Source organism: Stegodyphus dumicola, chromosome 3, assembly GCF_044657685.1.
Source record: "Stegodyphus dumicola isolate Sdum_Otavi_A_Nest chromosome 3, ASM4465768v1".
Taxonomy (NCBI): Eukaryota; Metazoa; Arthropoda; class Arachnida; order Araneae; family Eresidae; genus Stegodyphus; species Stegodyphus dumicola.
In genome coordinates this window covers 160,321,191-160,334,880 of record NC_140770.1, presented here as the reverse complement: position 1 = coordinate 160,334,880, position 13,690 = coordinate 160,321,191, and the positions used below count along the sequence as shown (strand labels likewise).

Sequence of the window (13,690 nt, the reverse complement as noted above, 5' to 3'; positions counted from 1 at the left end):
TACCGACACTCAGATAGAATCCAGATAGAAGAGATCCAACCCATGCCACTTTACCCTTCGGAACTTCGTAATAGCGGACGAATTCCATAAAGAAGATACCAAACGTATAAGCTATACCATCCAGTATGAGGTTACACAGAAAAGAAGCGGCCACGATGACCCATCCGAATCCTCCATCTGGTGGTTCAGGGATGTTGGCAATTTCATCCGCATCCCATTCGTCGCCGTCTTCTCCGTCTTGGTCCTCGGACAGGCTCTGCTGGACAGAGCTGGACGGGGACACGAAGTAGAACCTGTCCTCCATGTCCCGCAAAATCTTGTCTGGAAGAGAATAAATTGGTTAACCGTTTTGTAAGTAAACTTACATATGCTAATAGCAAATAGAATTTATTGTAGATTCATGGAACACGTTAAGCTGCTTCTTTGTTAAAGCGACCACTAGGCTTAGTTGACAAACCTAACCGCCCAATTTGTAGTAACTAAATTTTAAATGTTCTGCAAAGGACTTTGCGGTAGCCGTTTCAGTAACGAAGTACTGACATTAATTATAAAGAGATAACTTTTCGCAATCTTTACTTCTTAAGCATCTTCTTGTAGAGAATACACACGTTAATTTTCAGCCAGTTATTTAACTACAAAATAAATGCAAAATCTCTCAAAAAGGATGAACATGTTTTTAAAGCTAAAGACTTTTATACAAACTATAGGACCATGTAATTTTATTTAGTTCAAAAACAAACTCATCAAGTTTACGCACATTAAACGTGAGAATCATTTATAATCTAAACAAAGACAAAAGAATAATATTCGATCTAAATATTCAATTCTGTTCCCATAAACATCTATTAACAGTTCAGTGGTCATTTCTGCATTGATAACAGAGATGGTTTATACTATGGATGAAGATGTCACAAGAGATAATCTAACATCTGTTCCGTCTTCTCATCTGTCGTTGCCCTGACATCTATCAACTGCCCGGTTGTGACTGAAATTTGACATTTACACTTTTACTCTTTTTTTGTTCATTCAGACTTTTTATGTTTAATTGATCTTCTCTCTCAGATTCTCAGACGTGCTTATAGTTAGTATGAACTATTTGACGAAGCAATGTTACAATCAAGGTAGGAAAATTCAAAATCTATTGGAAATATTTGTTTCTGAATATAATTAACATACAGTACGAAAATGCTTAGTTCCTATGCTCTTTATTTCATGAACTGCTTCTTTATGAACTACTTCTGAAAGCCTCAGTTTTTAAGTTTGTAATTTCTCTACAGAAGGAATATAAGCTTCCTCTTTAATTAGGCCCTCCAACCGGGCTCTACAAGTGGGCGAGTGGTTAAGACAGCTGGTTACGGGCACGTTCGGTTCTCATGGGTTTCCTTAAATGTAAAGGGAAAAAAAATTAAGAAATTTCCTTAGAAATTCTACCACGAAGTTATTCTTCCCTTCAGACAGGTATCTCTAGTGCGCTTTACCAATTTCAAATAACCTAACCCCCCAAATGACAGAAAGTTTATGGGATGAGCATCTGCAGTCCTTTAGCGTTCGGGATGATGTTTCAACAAACTAGAAATCTTTAAATACTTTATCCGATTTTTCGATTTGAATAAAAGCAAAAACTGCACAGCATGAATGATAAAACTTAAAGGATTTATTAAAAAATTCCGTATGAAAACAATAGCATTAAAAACAATAATACTTTCATATACTTTTCAACATTCAAGTACCCAGAGAAGTATTGCATCTACGTACTTGGAAAGTTTTTATGTGACCTAAAAAGAAGTAGCAACTTCTAATTTGAGAGTTTTGATATAGCGCAAATCGTTTCATAACCTGAACTTCCGCAGCAGGATCCATTGGCTATATCATTAAAAAAATTAAGAAACTTCCTTATATCCGCTGTCACAACCCTTTTCCCCACGAAATTCCTTCACGAAATCCCTACCTTTAGGCAGATAGCAGTTGAGTGCCATATTCAAATAACCTAATCCAGTCGCTTTCGACGCCCCCCTCTCGAAACAAAAGAGAGAAGATAGACTCTGCGATGACTGTCCACAGTTCTAAACGATTTTATTCTTCTGAAAAATTGGTCGTCTTAGAGTTCGATGCTTATTTATGCTATCAGAAACACTATAGTCTGTTACTTTCGAATAGTCACGTTAATGCCATTTCTTCTCCCCATATCATGACTCATAACCATGGAAACGTTTGCTGCGGAAGAAAGATCGAAACTTCCCGTAATTCTCTCTATGTAATGATGACGACACATGCTACGATCGTAAATGAGGTTGAGTTCGTTATGACTTTGAAGAGTCTTTTTAAAACAATAACTTAGTCAATTCCAGAGGAGATCGTTTAAAGACGGTGGTCTCTGGGAATTTTGCGGAATATATCTTAAAGCGCGACAGTGCTCTAGCATCCGGGAATTTTCTAGGACGTGATATTTCATTAAAATTCAGGACGTCTGGTTATCTTAATTCAAATACAAGTGCATACCAGTTATTAAGAGATACCTCCGTTTAACTAACCAATTCGTAGTTTTATTTATCTATATTTTAGTTTTTTCGTCATATGCTTTTAACAACCATTAAATGTTCCGATGAACATCTATGCGCACTGCTATGGCCTTTACACTACTTAGTTCTTTCTTCCTAAACCTATGGATAACATAAATATGGAGAGATTGCTATAAAAATTCCGATCAATAATCCGGTATTGCAAAAAGTCTCGAATCCGGGATTATAGGATTTTTTTATTGCAGTTACCTATAAGAACTAAAATATTATCTATCTGATACCTGCGAAAATACAGAGTAGCAGAGAATGCGAAAAGACAAGCTTACATTTTTATGTCGAGATTTTCTTTCAAAGCACGCATTTTAACCATTGCTGAATCGGATTTAAATTTTTTTACAGCTTTTTGAATTTTATGTTATATGTGTGCTGCATATTTATCCCAGCGAATCTGTTGCCATTCCAAAGTGATATTTTAAAGGTTTTGCGTTTTACACATAGCATATTCTGTCGTAATTCTAGATTCGCATTTAGGCTCCGCTCGGTAAAGAAAAAAGATATTTTATTAGTGTTGCATAATCTAGAAAATATTGTTAAGAATTTTATTATTAATATTTTTATTATTATTGTCTATTTTTCAAAAGTGTGTTTTTGTTTTATTATTGTGTGAAGTTTGTAACTATAGGTTCTTGTGTGGCAACAACGCTTCTGTAATTCTTCGATTTGTACTTTTGGATGTGAGCCAAATTTGATGGCGTAATGCTCTGGAGAGAGCGTCGATTGATTGTGTAGATGAAACTTGTTTCAGAACGTTATTTCTTTAAAATATGTAAAATAAATGTTTTGTTTTCTGAACTCGGATTATGCAAATGTTATTTAGTTTCAACATAAAAGTTTGGCGTCCGTGACAGGACGTTTGTGTGATTTCGAGTAGCTTTGATTTAGGGGTTTTGTTAAAAGCAAAACGTAAAAGTGAACGTACTTCGTTTACGTTAACTACGAAGATTGTGGAAGAAGAATTGCCTACTTGTACGGATCCTGAGAGATTGCAAGTGTTGTTGGGGCAACTAATTGACAAATTTGAACGCCTGGACAGTACTCAAAGCAGTGTTTTAGAACAAACCAAGGAAGCTGATTTAGAGAATGAATTTAATACGGCTGAAGGATACAGAGATTCCTTTATAGCTTTAAAGGTGAAACTTCAGAATAAAATTGGACAGTTGAATTCGATGAATGTTACTACAGATATTGCTTCAGTTTCGATTTCGGATCCTAAAGAAAATAAAAACTTCCTAAACTTGAACTGAAAAAATTTTCTGGAGATGCAAGAGAATTTTTAGGCTTTTGAAGCCAATTCTCCAAAATTCATGAAGATGCGGATATTGTGCCGGAAGATAAATTTTTGTACTTAGTGCAAAGTGCAGTACCTGGCTCAAAGGCAGCTCAACTTTTGAGCAGTTTTCCCGTTACCGCCGCGAATTATCCCAAAGCTATCGAGCAGCTGAAAGAAAGATTTGGTAGAGAAGACTTTCTGGTGCCAGATCTATGTAAGAGATTTGCTTGGGCTTGTTTTAAAGAATGCTACAACAGGCAGAACGGCGTCGGACTTAGGAGTACTTTATGATAGTATAGAAAGTAAATTACGAGCACTGGAAAGCTTAGGACACACCAAGGAAAAGTTTGCTGATTTCTTGGGACCTTTAGTAGAGTCGTGCCTACCTGAAAATATTCTACGTGCCTGGGAGCGGAGTTGAACTTCTGAACAGGGACAGGAAAAGAGTTCTGAAAGAACGCTTGAAAAACTAATGTGTTTTTTAAGGCATGAAGTAGAATCGGAAGAAATGATTACATTAGCACAATCAGGATTTACTCATTCTGTTAAGCGTTTTAATAAAAAAGTTATTTCAGGTAATTCAGATTTAGCAACAGCTGCCGCGCTGGTAAATACAAATGAAACCAGTAAAGGTAAGCAAAATGTTTGTATATTTTGTGGTAAGCCTCATACGAGTGGTAAGTCTTTGAAAGCTGAAAATATGAGCTTAAATGAAAAGAGGCAACTTGTACAAAAGAAGGTGTTTGCTTTTCATGTTTAAGAATTGGTCATTTAAAAAACCAATGTAAAGGCAATATTAAATGTCCCATTTGCAGTTGTGATCATATAAAATTTATGTGTCCTCAGAATGTTAGTTCTGTAAAACAAAATGACTCTAAGTTGGATGTTTCCCTTTCTAATAATAGTAAGAGCGAGAAAGTTTATTTGCAAACTTTATGTGTTCAAATTAAAGTTAAAGATCGAGAGAGAAAAATTAAGATTCTCTTGGATTCGGGATCCCAACGATCATACGTTGGGGAGAAAATTATGAAGCGAATGAAAGCTGATCCTATTCGACAGGAGAAAGTAATTCATGGTTTTTTTGGGGAGAGGGAAACTGCGCCTGTAACCCATTCTGTTTTTGCTATTGACATAAGCAGTTTAGATAACACTTTTAGGTGTTGTTTTGAAGTTTTTTCTGAAAAAAACATATGTGGATTTGTTCCAACAATCAAGAATGCTCAGATTATAGAGGAATTGAAAAGCAGGAAAATTGAAGTCAGTGACACATTTTGCGAGGAAAGTGAAATTGATTTATTGATAGGTGCAGATGTCATTGGTAAACTGTTATCTGACGAATACCTAGAATTACCCTCTGGTTTAACTGCAGTGAAAACAAAACTGGATTGGACGCTTATGGGTAAAGAAAATTATACTGCTAGGGATAATGCTATAATAAGTATTTCCTTACATGTAAATAATGCTTCTTTGAAATCTTTATGGGAGCTTGAAGTTTTGGGTATTTCCGACCCGACGGAAAATAGTAAAGCGAAAGATGTTCAATGCGACTACGAGATTGATTTTCAGAATAAATAATCTATTCGGCCCGATGGTAGATATGAATTAGAATTACCCTGGAAATGCGAATCTACCAATTTATCAGATAATAAAAGCATTGCTTTGACACGTCATAAAAAATGATTAAGAGGGCAAAAGAAAATAATTCTTTGAAGGAATATCAAGAAGTGTTTAGACAGTGGGAAAATTTAAATATTATAGAAAAGGTTCCGGAAAAGAAATTAAACAATAAATGTCACTTTTTACCACACAGACCGGTTATTAAGATGAATAGTGAAACCACTAAGGTAAGACCCGTTTTTGATGCTTCATCTTGTGAAAAGGGAAAACCATCTTTGAATGTGTTTATTGAAAGGACCTAATTTAATAGAATTAGTCCCTGATATTTTAGACAGAATGAGATTTTTTCCTATTTTTCTGAGTGCAAACATAGAGAAAGCATTCTTGCAGTTAGGAATTTCTCTGAAGGATAGAGATTACTTGCGATTTTTCTATCCAAGTGATGAGGGAGAAATAGTGTATATGTACTGCAGAGTAGGTTTTGGAGTTTCCTGCAGCCCTTATCTACTAGGTGCGTCTATTAAACATCTCTTGGATAATTGTTCATCTGATTTTTTAGATGTGACTGACAAATTAAAAAATTCGCTCTATGTAGATAATTGTATTACGGGTGTTTACAATATTGAGGAACAAGAGGATTTAATTCAAAATGCCAAAAGTCTTATGTCGAGGGGCAGATTTAATTTACGGGGATGGGAGAGCAATGTTGCTTCCAAATATACTACAAAACATTCTGGGGACACACCTCTTTTAGGAATATTGTAGAATTTAGACAGTGATACTTTAAGGTGTAATATAAATGTAAATATGATAACTTGTGATACTAAGGTAACTAAGAGACTGATTCTGTCTATTGTACAATTAATTTTTGATCCAATTGGAATACTTGCACCAATAACTTTGCTTCTAAAACTTTTGTTACAAGAAACATGGAAGTTGAAATTTTCTTGGGACGAGGTATTGCCTCATGATTTTGTAAGTAAATTTTTTGTGCGGTTATCTGATATACTTTTGTTGAAAAATGTGGCAATACCCCGATTCATTGGAACCTTTGCAACAGTTGAATTGCATGTATTTGTCGATGCCTGCAAATATGCTTATGCAGGATGTATTTTCGCGAGAAGTGTTGATTCGTGTAGTGTAAAAATTACTCTCTTAAGAGCAAAATCTAGAGTAGCTCCTATTAAGAATTTGACGATTCCTAGATTGGAATTAATGTCCTGTTGCATTGGATCCCGATTATTATAGTCTGTTTGTAAAGCTCTTAATGATTTTGATATAAATGTAACTTTGTGGTGTGATTCCACAGTCGCATTATGGTGGATCAGAAATCCTGGTAATTGGTCGAACTTTGTAAGCAATCGTGTTAAAGAAATTACTAAGTTGACAAAACCTGAATCATGGAGGCATGTGCCTGGTAATATGAACCCAGCAGATGTGTTATCTCAGGGTTGCTCTGCTAAACAAATGATTAACTCGGAGTGGTTTAAGGGACCTCTCAAAGACAACTGAGGCAAAGAGAAGCAGAACGAAATAAATGGTACGACAATGTGCAACAAGCAAAAGAAGAACAAAAGAAATCAAAATCGTAAAAACAACCTTGTATTTAGCGTAAGTATAATGAAACACTCAATCGATTTCGAGGGCAGCTAAAGGTCCCTCCTCATCAGGAGAAAGAAATACCTAGAAAGAAGAAAATAAAGGAGAAGGAGTCTCAGAAACACGTGGTCCTTATCAGCACTGCACGTGGTTAAAACTGGATTTTTAATCAGAGTTGTACTGGCCGCCTACTTTTACTGAGCCAGCCTATCTGATCAAGCATAAAGGACAAGAAAAATTAGAGAAGTTAAAATAGGGAGCGGGGGACAAATGCACCTTCACGCTCAAAATCCGAACTTCAAATAATGAAAAGCAACCACTGAACGGATTTTTATATCCTCTGGTAGTACCAAACGTGAGGAGGTAACGCCATCTATCGGCAAAAACAACTGAAGCACCACTGTTTACCGTAAACCCTTTGCAGTTTTGTACTTTTACGGTACTTTTACTTTGCAGTACCTTTACGGTACACAGCGGTGATTTTAGCACCACTGTGTACCGTAAACCCTTTGCAGTTTGTTTACCACCCCATACCAAGTCATGCCACCCTGTTAAGCAAAAAACGGCTTCTTTTTACTATTATGTATTCCGCGTGCTTAAAGTTTGTTCCTCTGAATCTTTGCTTAACAATGAACTTAATTATTTGAGAGCAGTTGCGATTGACCGTGGATTTTCTCCCGTGATTATTGATAAAGCCGTTAAAAATTTTTCAGATTCCCATCAAAGAAGACATTCCAGTGTTAGAAATAATATTAATGACCTTGTCGTGCTTCCATTTTATCCTTCTGTTAGCTATAAAATTGCACGGATTCTTCAGAAATTCAATTTTTAAGTCGGTTTCTACCCTATTAATAAAATTCACCCTTCGATTCTAAAAGATTGCGTTTCTGTCTTGAATTCTTGGGGAATTTATAGTATATCGTGTCAGTGTGGTTTAACATATATTGGCCAAACTAAAAGAGCGTTGAAGTTTCGTATGAAGGAACATGAATCTTATGTCAGAAAGGGCGAAATCAACAAGTCTTCAATAGCGCATCATAGTTGGACATTTAACCATAATTTTGACTTTGGGTCTGCAAAAATTATCCAAAAGGCTTCTTCCATAGTTGAATTGGATTTTCTTGAGGCTTTTCACATTCACAAAGATTTAGAAGGTTTAGTTAATGATTTGAAGTCCAATCCAGTCCTTCCTAATGCCTTTAAAATTCTACTATCTTAATTCAGTTATTTTTGTCGATAGATGGCGTTACCTCCTCGCGTTTGGCACTACCAGAGGATATAAAAATCCATTCAGTGGTTGCTTTCCATTATTTGAAGTTCAGATTTTGAACGTGAAGGTGCATTTGCCCCTCGCTCCCTATTTTAACTTCTCTAATTTTTCTTGTCCTTTATGTTTGATCAGATAGCCTGGCTCAGTAAAAGTAGGCGGCCAGTACAACTCTGATTAAAAATCCAGTTTTAACAACGTGCAGTGCTGATAAGGACCACGTGTTTCTGAGACTCCTTCTCCTTTATTTTCTTCTTTCTAGGTATTTCTTTCTCCTTATGAGGAGGGACCTTTAGCTGCCCTCGAAATCGATTGTTTCATTATACTTACGCTAAATACAAGGTTGTTTTAACGATTTTGATTGTCACATTAGCATGTTTCTCTTCTAGTCTAACAAAAGAAATGTTTGCAAAAAGAAGATAATAGACGATACTATGTATTTTATTTGTTATATCATCGACCAGTTTTACATAGGGGCATTTTGAATGAATAAATGTAATAAATAAAATATATATGTGTGTAAAATCTTTTGTTCGTTTATTTTTTCTTTAATATTCTCACACTTCCGTTAGCAATTCTACGTATTAAACACAGCGGCTTTCCTTCAAGCTAAAAGAGAGGACCTACCACTTTTTTAGTAGCTCTGAATCCTGAACAGAATTTCTTAATTTGGATACTACAGCTAATAGTTAGTTCATACTGTAAATTGTTAGGAATTAACTCATTTAGTACGAAATCGTGGATAAAATTTCTGCTTCGTTTATTCATTAGGACGAGACATACACGTTTTCAATTATGATAAGTAATGCTTTTGATGCTATGAATAAATAAAAACTAAATGCTCGTCAGGGAAATTTGATTCGTCAATAAAATCAATATATGCAGTAGAAACTCGATTATTCAGCTCTGTTTTAGCTGTAGATTTCTGTTAACCACTGAAATAGTGCGACAGACTATTAAAACCTACTTAAAAGGTATTTTAAATAGGCTACATAATTATAATTGTTTTCTCAAATGTATTTAGAACCTACGGCTAAAATACTGCTGCGATTCTTGTATTTTCTTCGAGAGCTTCTTGAGAAGACCAGATGATTCTGCCTGAAACACGATTACGTGGTTTGAAGCTTCCTGTATTTAATGTCTTGGAATAATGTGAAATTATGCTCCTATTTTGTTTTCTGTTTTTAAACCGACTGTCAGTATTTCTATTTTTCTCCCTTGAGTGCCTGCCTAGTTCCACATCACCTGGTGGCAGAAATGGCGCCGTCCATAAAAGTGGTGCAATTATGTCTGCCAATTTGAGAAGATCAGAATGCACATAAACACGTATAGAATACCTACATCCGTGGAGAGCAAGAAGTCAGGCAATTAGCATACCATGGTTTGGCAATAAAAAACCTTCATTAGAACAGGTTCTTTAACAGACACTGTATATGAGCCACTTTCCCTTATAAAGTAAATTTCCTTTTGGCAGATAACCCTTGCGATAATCAAATAAACCAAACTGAAACTCACTAGATATTGCAGCGAAACGGTGAAGATCATCAGAATTGTGGACAACAGAGCTGAAGGATACAATTTGGTATCACAGCGCAAGGACAAATACAAGTATGTCTACATTAGTACACTATTTCGTAGGTGTGCTGAGATGCCTCATGGCAGCGTTTACGCATTGCATCAAAAAGAGAAAACAGGCAGGAGGGCATTTAAAGAATATCCTTTTTTTAGGTTCACTGATTTGGGTATTATCTGCATGATACAATGCAGTATATGTCTGTGCGTGTACTGTATTTTATCATAACAAAGTTATTACGAGCCCTTATCGTCTTTATACTGTTATTTAACCCTTTGACTACGAATTAAAGAAATTTTAACCCGTTTTCTATCAAAGTGAACAAAATATGACATAAATAAGGTAAATTTAGCATTTGAGATTTTTTTGGCAAACGGTTTTCAAGCTAAAGGCTGTCCCAGCCGCAGTTATGGTGGGATACATGTCCCACACGTAGCGATCGACTTGATATATGCACACCTATTATTCTGGAAAAATTTATTACATGAAATAGATTTTATATCGTATGATACAGGGTAAGGCATTCTTTGCATAACCCAACGTTACATATTGGGCACTCATATTTGTTCTTTTCTCTATGTTCATTTGTGTACAACGGTCATAGCGGCGTCTTCATTTTTCAACTATTGGAATATAATCCACAACATTCGGTACTTTTTAACCCAGCAGTAATTTTTAAACTTTAAGTGGGGTTAAAGTTAATAGGCACAGTATGGGCTACGCTATAGATAATCGTATTGTATTAAATAAACTAGGGCTAACAGCAATACTAAAGATGTTCGTTCACCTATAAGAAGAGGAGGAATCTTTTAACAGAAGAAGTTTTAAAATAAACTAATTCATATTTACATTAATGATGAGCAAAACTTCCTCTAGCTACTCTATTCAGTGGCATCAAGTAGAATATAGGGTAAGCTAACAGCTTCTAAGCCACAGCATGGTCCTTGTAGATAGATCAATTTACATATTACCATGCCCATTTTATTGGCTTCTTTTCCCAAATTCCAAATATAATGAAAATATGGGCAAGATTTCTTTTAAAAGCTCTTCACGAAGGTTCTTCATTATATAATCAACTCCGAAATTACGTATAGGTACACCCCATGCTTGAGTTAACTTTCTGTAAAATATGTATCTTTATACTCTTTTTTTCATCAAAATTTCAAAAGCTTGCGAATAAAATTCGAACGACATGCTACTAGATTCTGAACACTAATCTGAATAAAATAGTATTAGCATCGTAGTTGCAATCTGCGTTAGTGCAGCAAGCTGCTGTTATGCTGCTTGAAATGCGACGATTTCAAATGCAACATAAGTGTTGTTTAATACTCAAAAATGTGGTGCCAGAATCATGCGCTTAGCAGAAAACAAACTAACAACAGCAAAATCTTACAATCTAAAGAAATCCAGATCAAGGGCGAAAGGGAAGAGCGAGATGAAAAAGAGAAAACTGCCACTTTAAAAACCAACAAGTCTTGGAAGTGCTGATGGAATGATACGAAGCGCTGGACCATGTGTTCTGTTAAAAAGGCAAGTAACTATTCGCTAACTACGTTTTAATTTAAAAAAAATATCAAATGTCAGCCGGAAATTTAAGAATTCTTTAAATATTTCCTAAATAATCGAGCGTAAATACATAAAATATATAAATTTTAGCACAAATGCACAAGTGATTTTGATTTACATATATTTTTTTATAGATATATATAAACAAATATAAGGAAGGACTATTAAGAATACTTCGCCTAGGCTACAAGGATTTAATTAAACATAATCATAATTAAAGGGGTATACTCCTATTATAATTCCTATATTTCAAAGTAAAATTAAGAAAGCGAATAAAGTAAAAGAATTACAATTTGAAGTCTAAATAAATTCCAATTTACAGATTCGTAATTTTTTAATATTTAAAAGCAATAGCAAAATTAATTTTTTTTAAAGTTTTAGAAAACAATTTTTTTTAATTTTTAATTTTTATAATTTTTTTTTTTTAAATTTGAAAAGTTTTAGGACAAAATTAGAGTTTATTTTAATTAAAAAAGTTTCAGAAATTTTTTTAGAAAATTTAAATTTCTCTAAAACTTTTTAAATAAAAAAAATTCATATTTCTATTGCTTTAAATATCAAAATTACGAATTTATGTAAATTAGAATTTATTTAGACTTCAAACTGTAATTCTTTGCCTTATCGGCTTTGTTAATTTTACATTGAAATACAAGAATTATAATAGGAGTATTCATTCCACTTTAATTAAGATTTCAACTATTATATATATATATATATATGTATGATCACATGCATATATATATATATATGATCACATGCATTCATTTTTTTGTATGTTCATAATGACACAACAGAAAGTCATTATAATTTCTAAATATTATATTTTCTCTTTCATATTCTCTTTATTAAGTTGTACTTTCATAACTGTTAACTGAATCGCAATAAAATGATTTTTTCTTTACTATGACATATTAAAATTCTTTATTAAAAAGTTATTTTTTTTTTAAATTCCGGCAGAACGTGCGTTCAAGTCTCTCTCGCAAGAATAAAGCAGCAGCAATAATTTTTATGATGGAATGCTTTAACAATGAATATACATTTTAGGTTCTATTATACTTGCTTAAATATTCTCTTATTTTCGAAAAGACAAATCGCTCAATACAATACAATGAGCATTGGCGTATTACTAATAATTCTGTTTTTTCTTTCTTTTCTTGAAATTTATGCTATTAAAACGAACACATTAGACCTTATTCAAAGGGAATATATTCTCAGCTAAGAGGAGCAGGGATAAAAACATCGAGGCATAGAACATTGTTTGATTCTTTTCCAAGAGCTGGTAAACAGAGATTCAAGGGCAGTTTACCCTGAGGAGGTTGTGACGGCAGCATCACGTGACTGCAGTGAAACAACTGTGTAAAATATACGAGCTTACGTTTTTCTCATCGCCTACGAGGGCAAAACAACAGGGAGACGGTCGTGAACAGTGCGTCTTTTTTTTTTTTTTTTTTTTTTTTTTTTTTTTTTTTTAAACATGCTAAAATGCTACAAAACATACGTCTTCCAAAAAATAGGTCAGCCACCATCCTTCGGAGTGAAAAGAGAAATGTGTTTATCAATTTTTTAAGCTTCAGAACTTATTTACAGTGTTTCTAAGGTCTAATCGTTAAATCCATTCATGTTGCTAAGAAAAGAATTTACTGAGGAGGTCTTTTGTTGCAGTGATATTCTTAAACATAAACAGCGTTCTGAAGAGCATAGTAAAAGACCTTAAAATCAGATTTTGTTAAATTCACCAAAGAAACCCTTTTAAATTACAAGATATTTTCCCAAGAGATTCATTTCAAATGACTAGTAATACTTGTACGTTATCTTGAAGTCAACTGCATTAACAAACTCACTGAAGTTTGCAGAATTAATTTTATTATAGTGTATAAAATTAAGCTTCTAATTTCATTTGCAAATTTCACAGTAATGCCTGGCACCTGCAGTATCATGTGTAAAATATATTAGAAAATAAAGCAACAAACCTTTTCTAAAATGATTATCGTTCACGTTAGATATTGACATAGTTGTTGTTGTCGAGTATTCAAAAAGTGCCATTGTCTAAATTAGATATTTTAGATATTTTCTGGCCTGGTGCTAGGTAAACGTTCAAACCGACCGTCTTTCCATTAGATATTTTAAATTACAAAGTAGCATTTAACGTTTTAGACATTGTAAGAATAATAAATAGCAGATGAGAATTTATAGCAAGACTATTGAAAATTTTAAAATTT

General features: G+C 34.1%; 1 protein-coding gene across 4 annotated transcripts in view; it reads right to left on the bottom strand.

The window, feature by feature from the left end:
• The window catches only part of LOC118185458 (uncharacterized), a 272,436-nt gene that overhangs the window by 64,815 nt on the left and 193,931 nt on the right, over positions 1–13,690 (bottom strand). For all 4 annotated transcript variants that reach the window (XM_035355307.2, XM_085813560.1, XM_085813561.1 and 1 more), the window contains exon 2: positions 4–321. In XM_035355307.2, the coding sequence (XP_035211198.1) occupies positions 4–321 (318 nt within the window). The remainder of the gene's footprint in view (positions 1–3; positions 322–13,690) is intronic.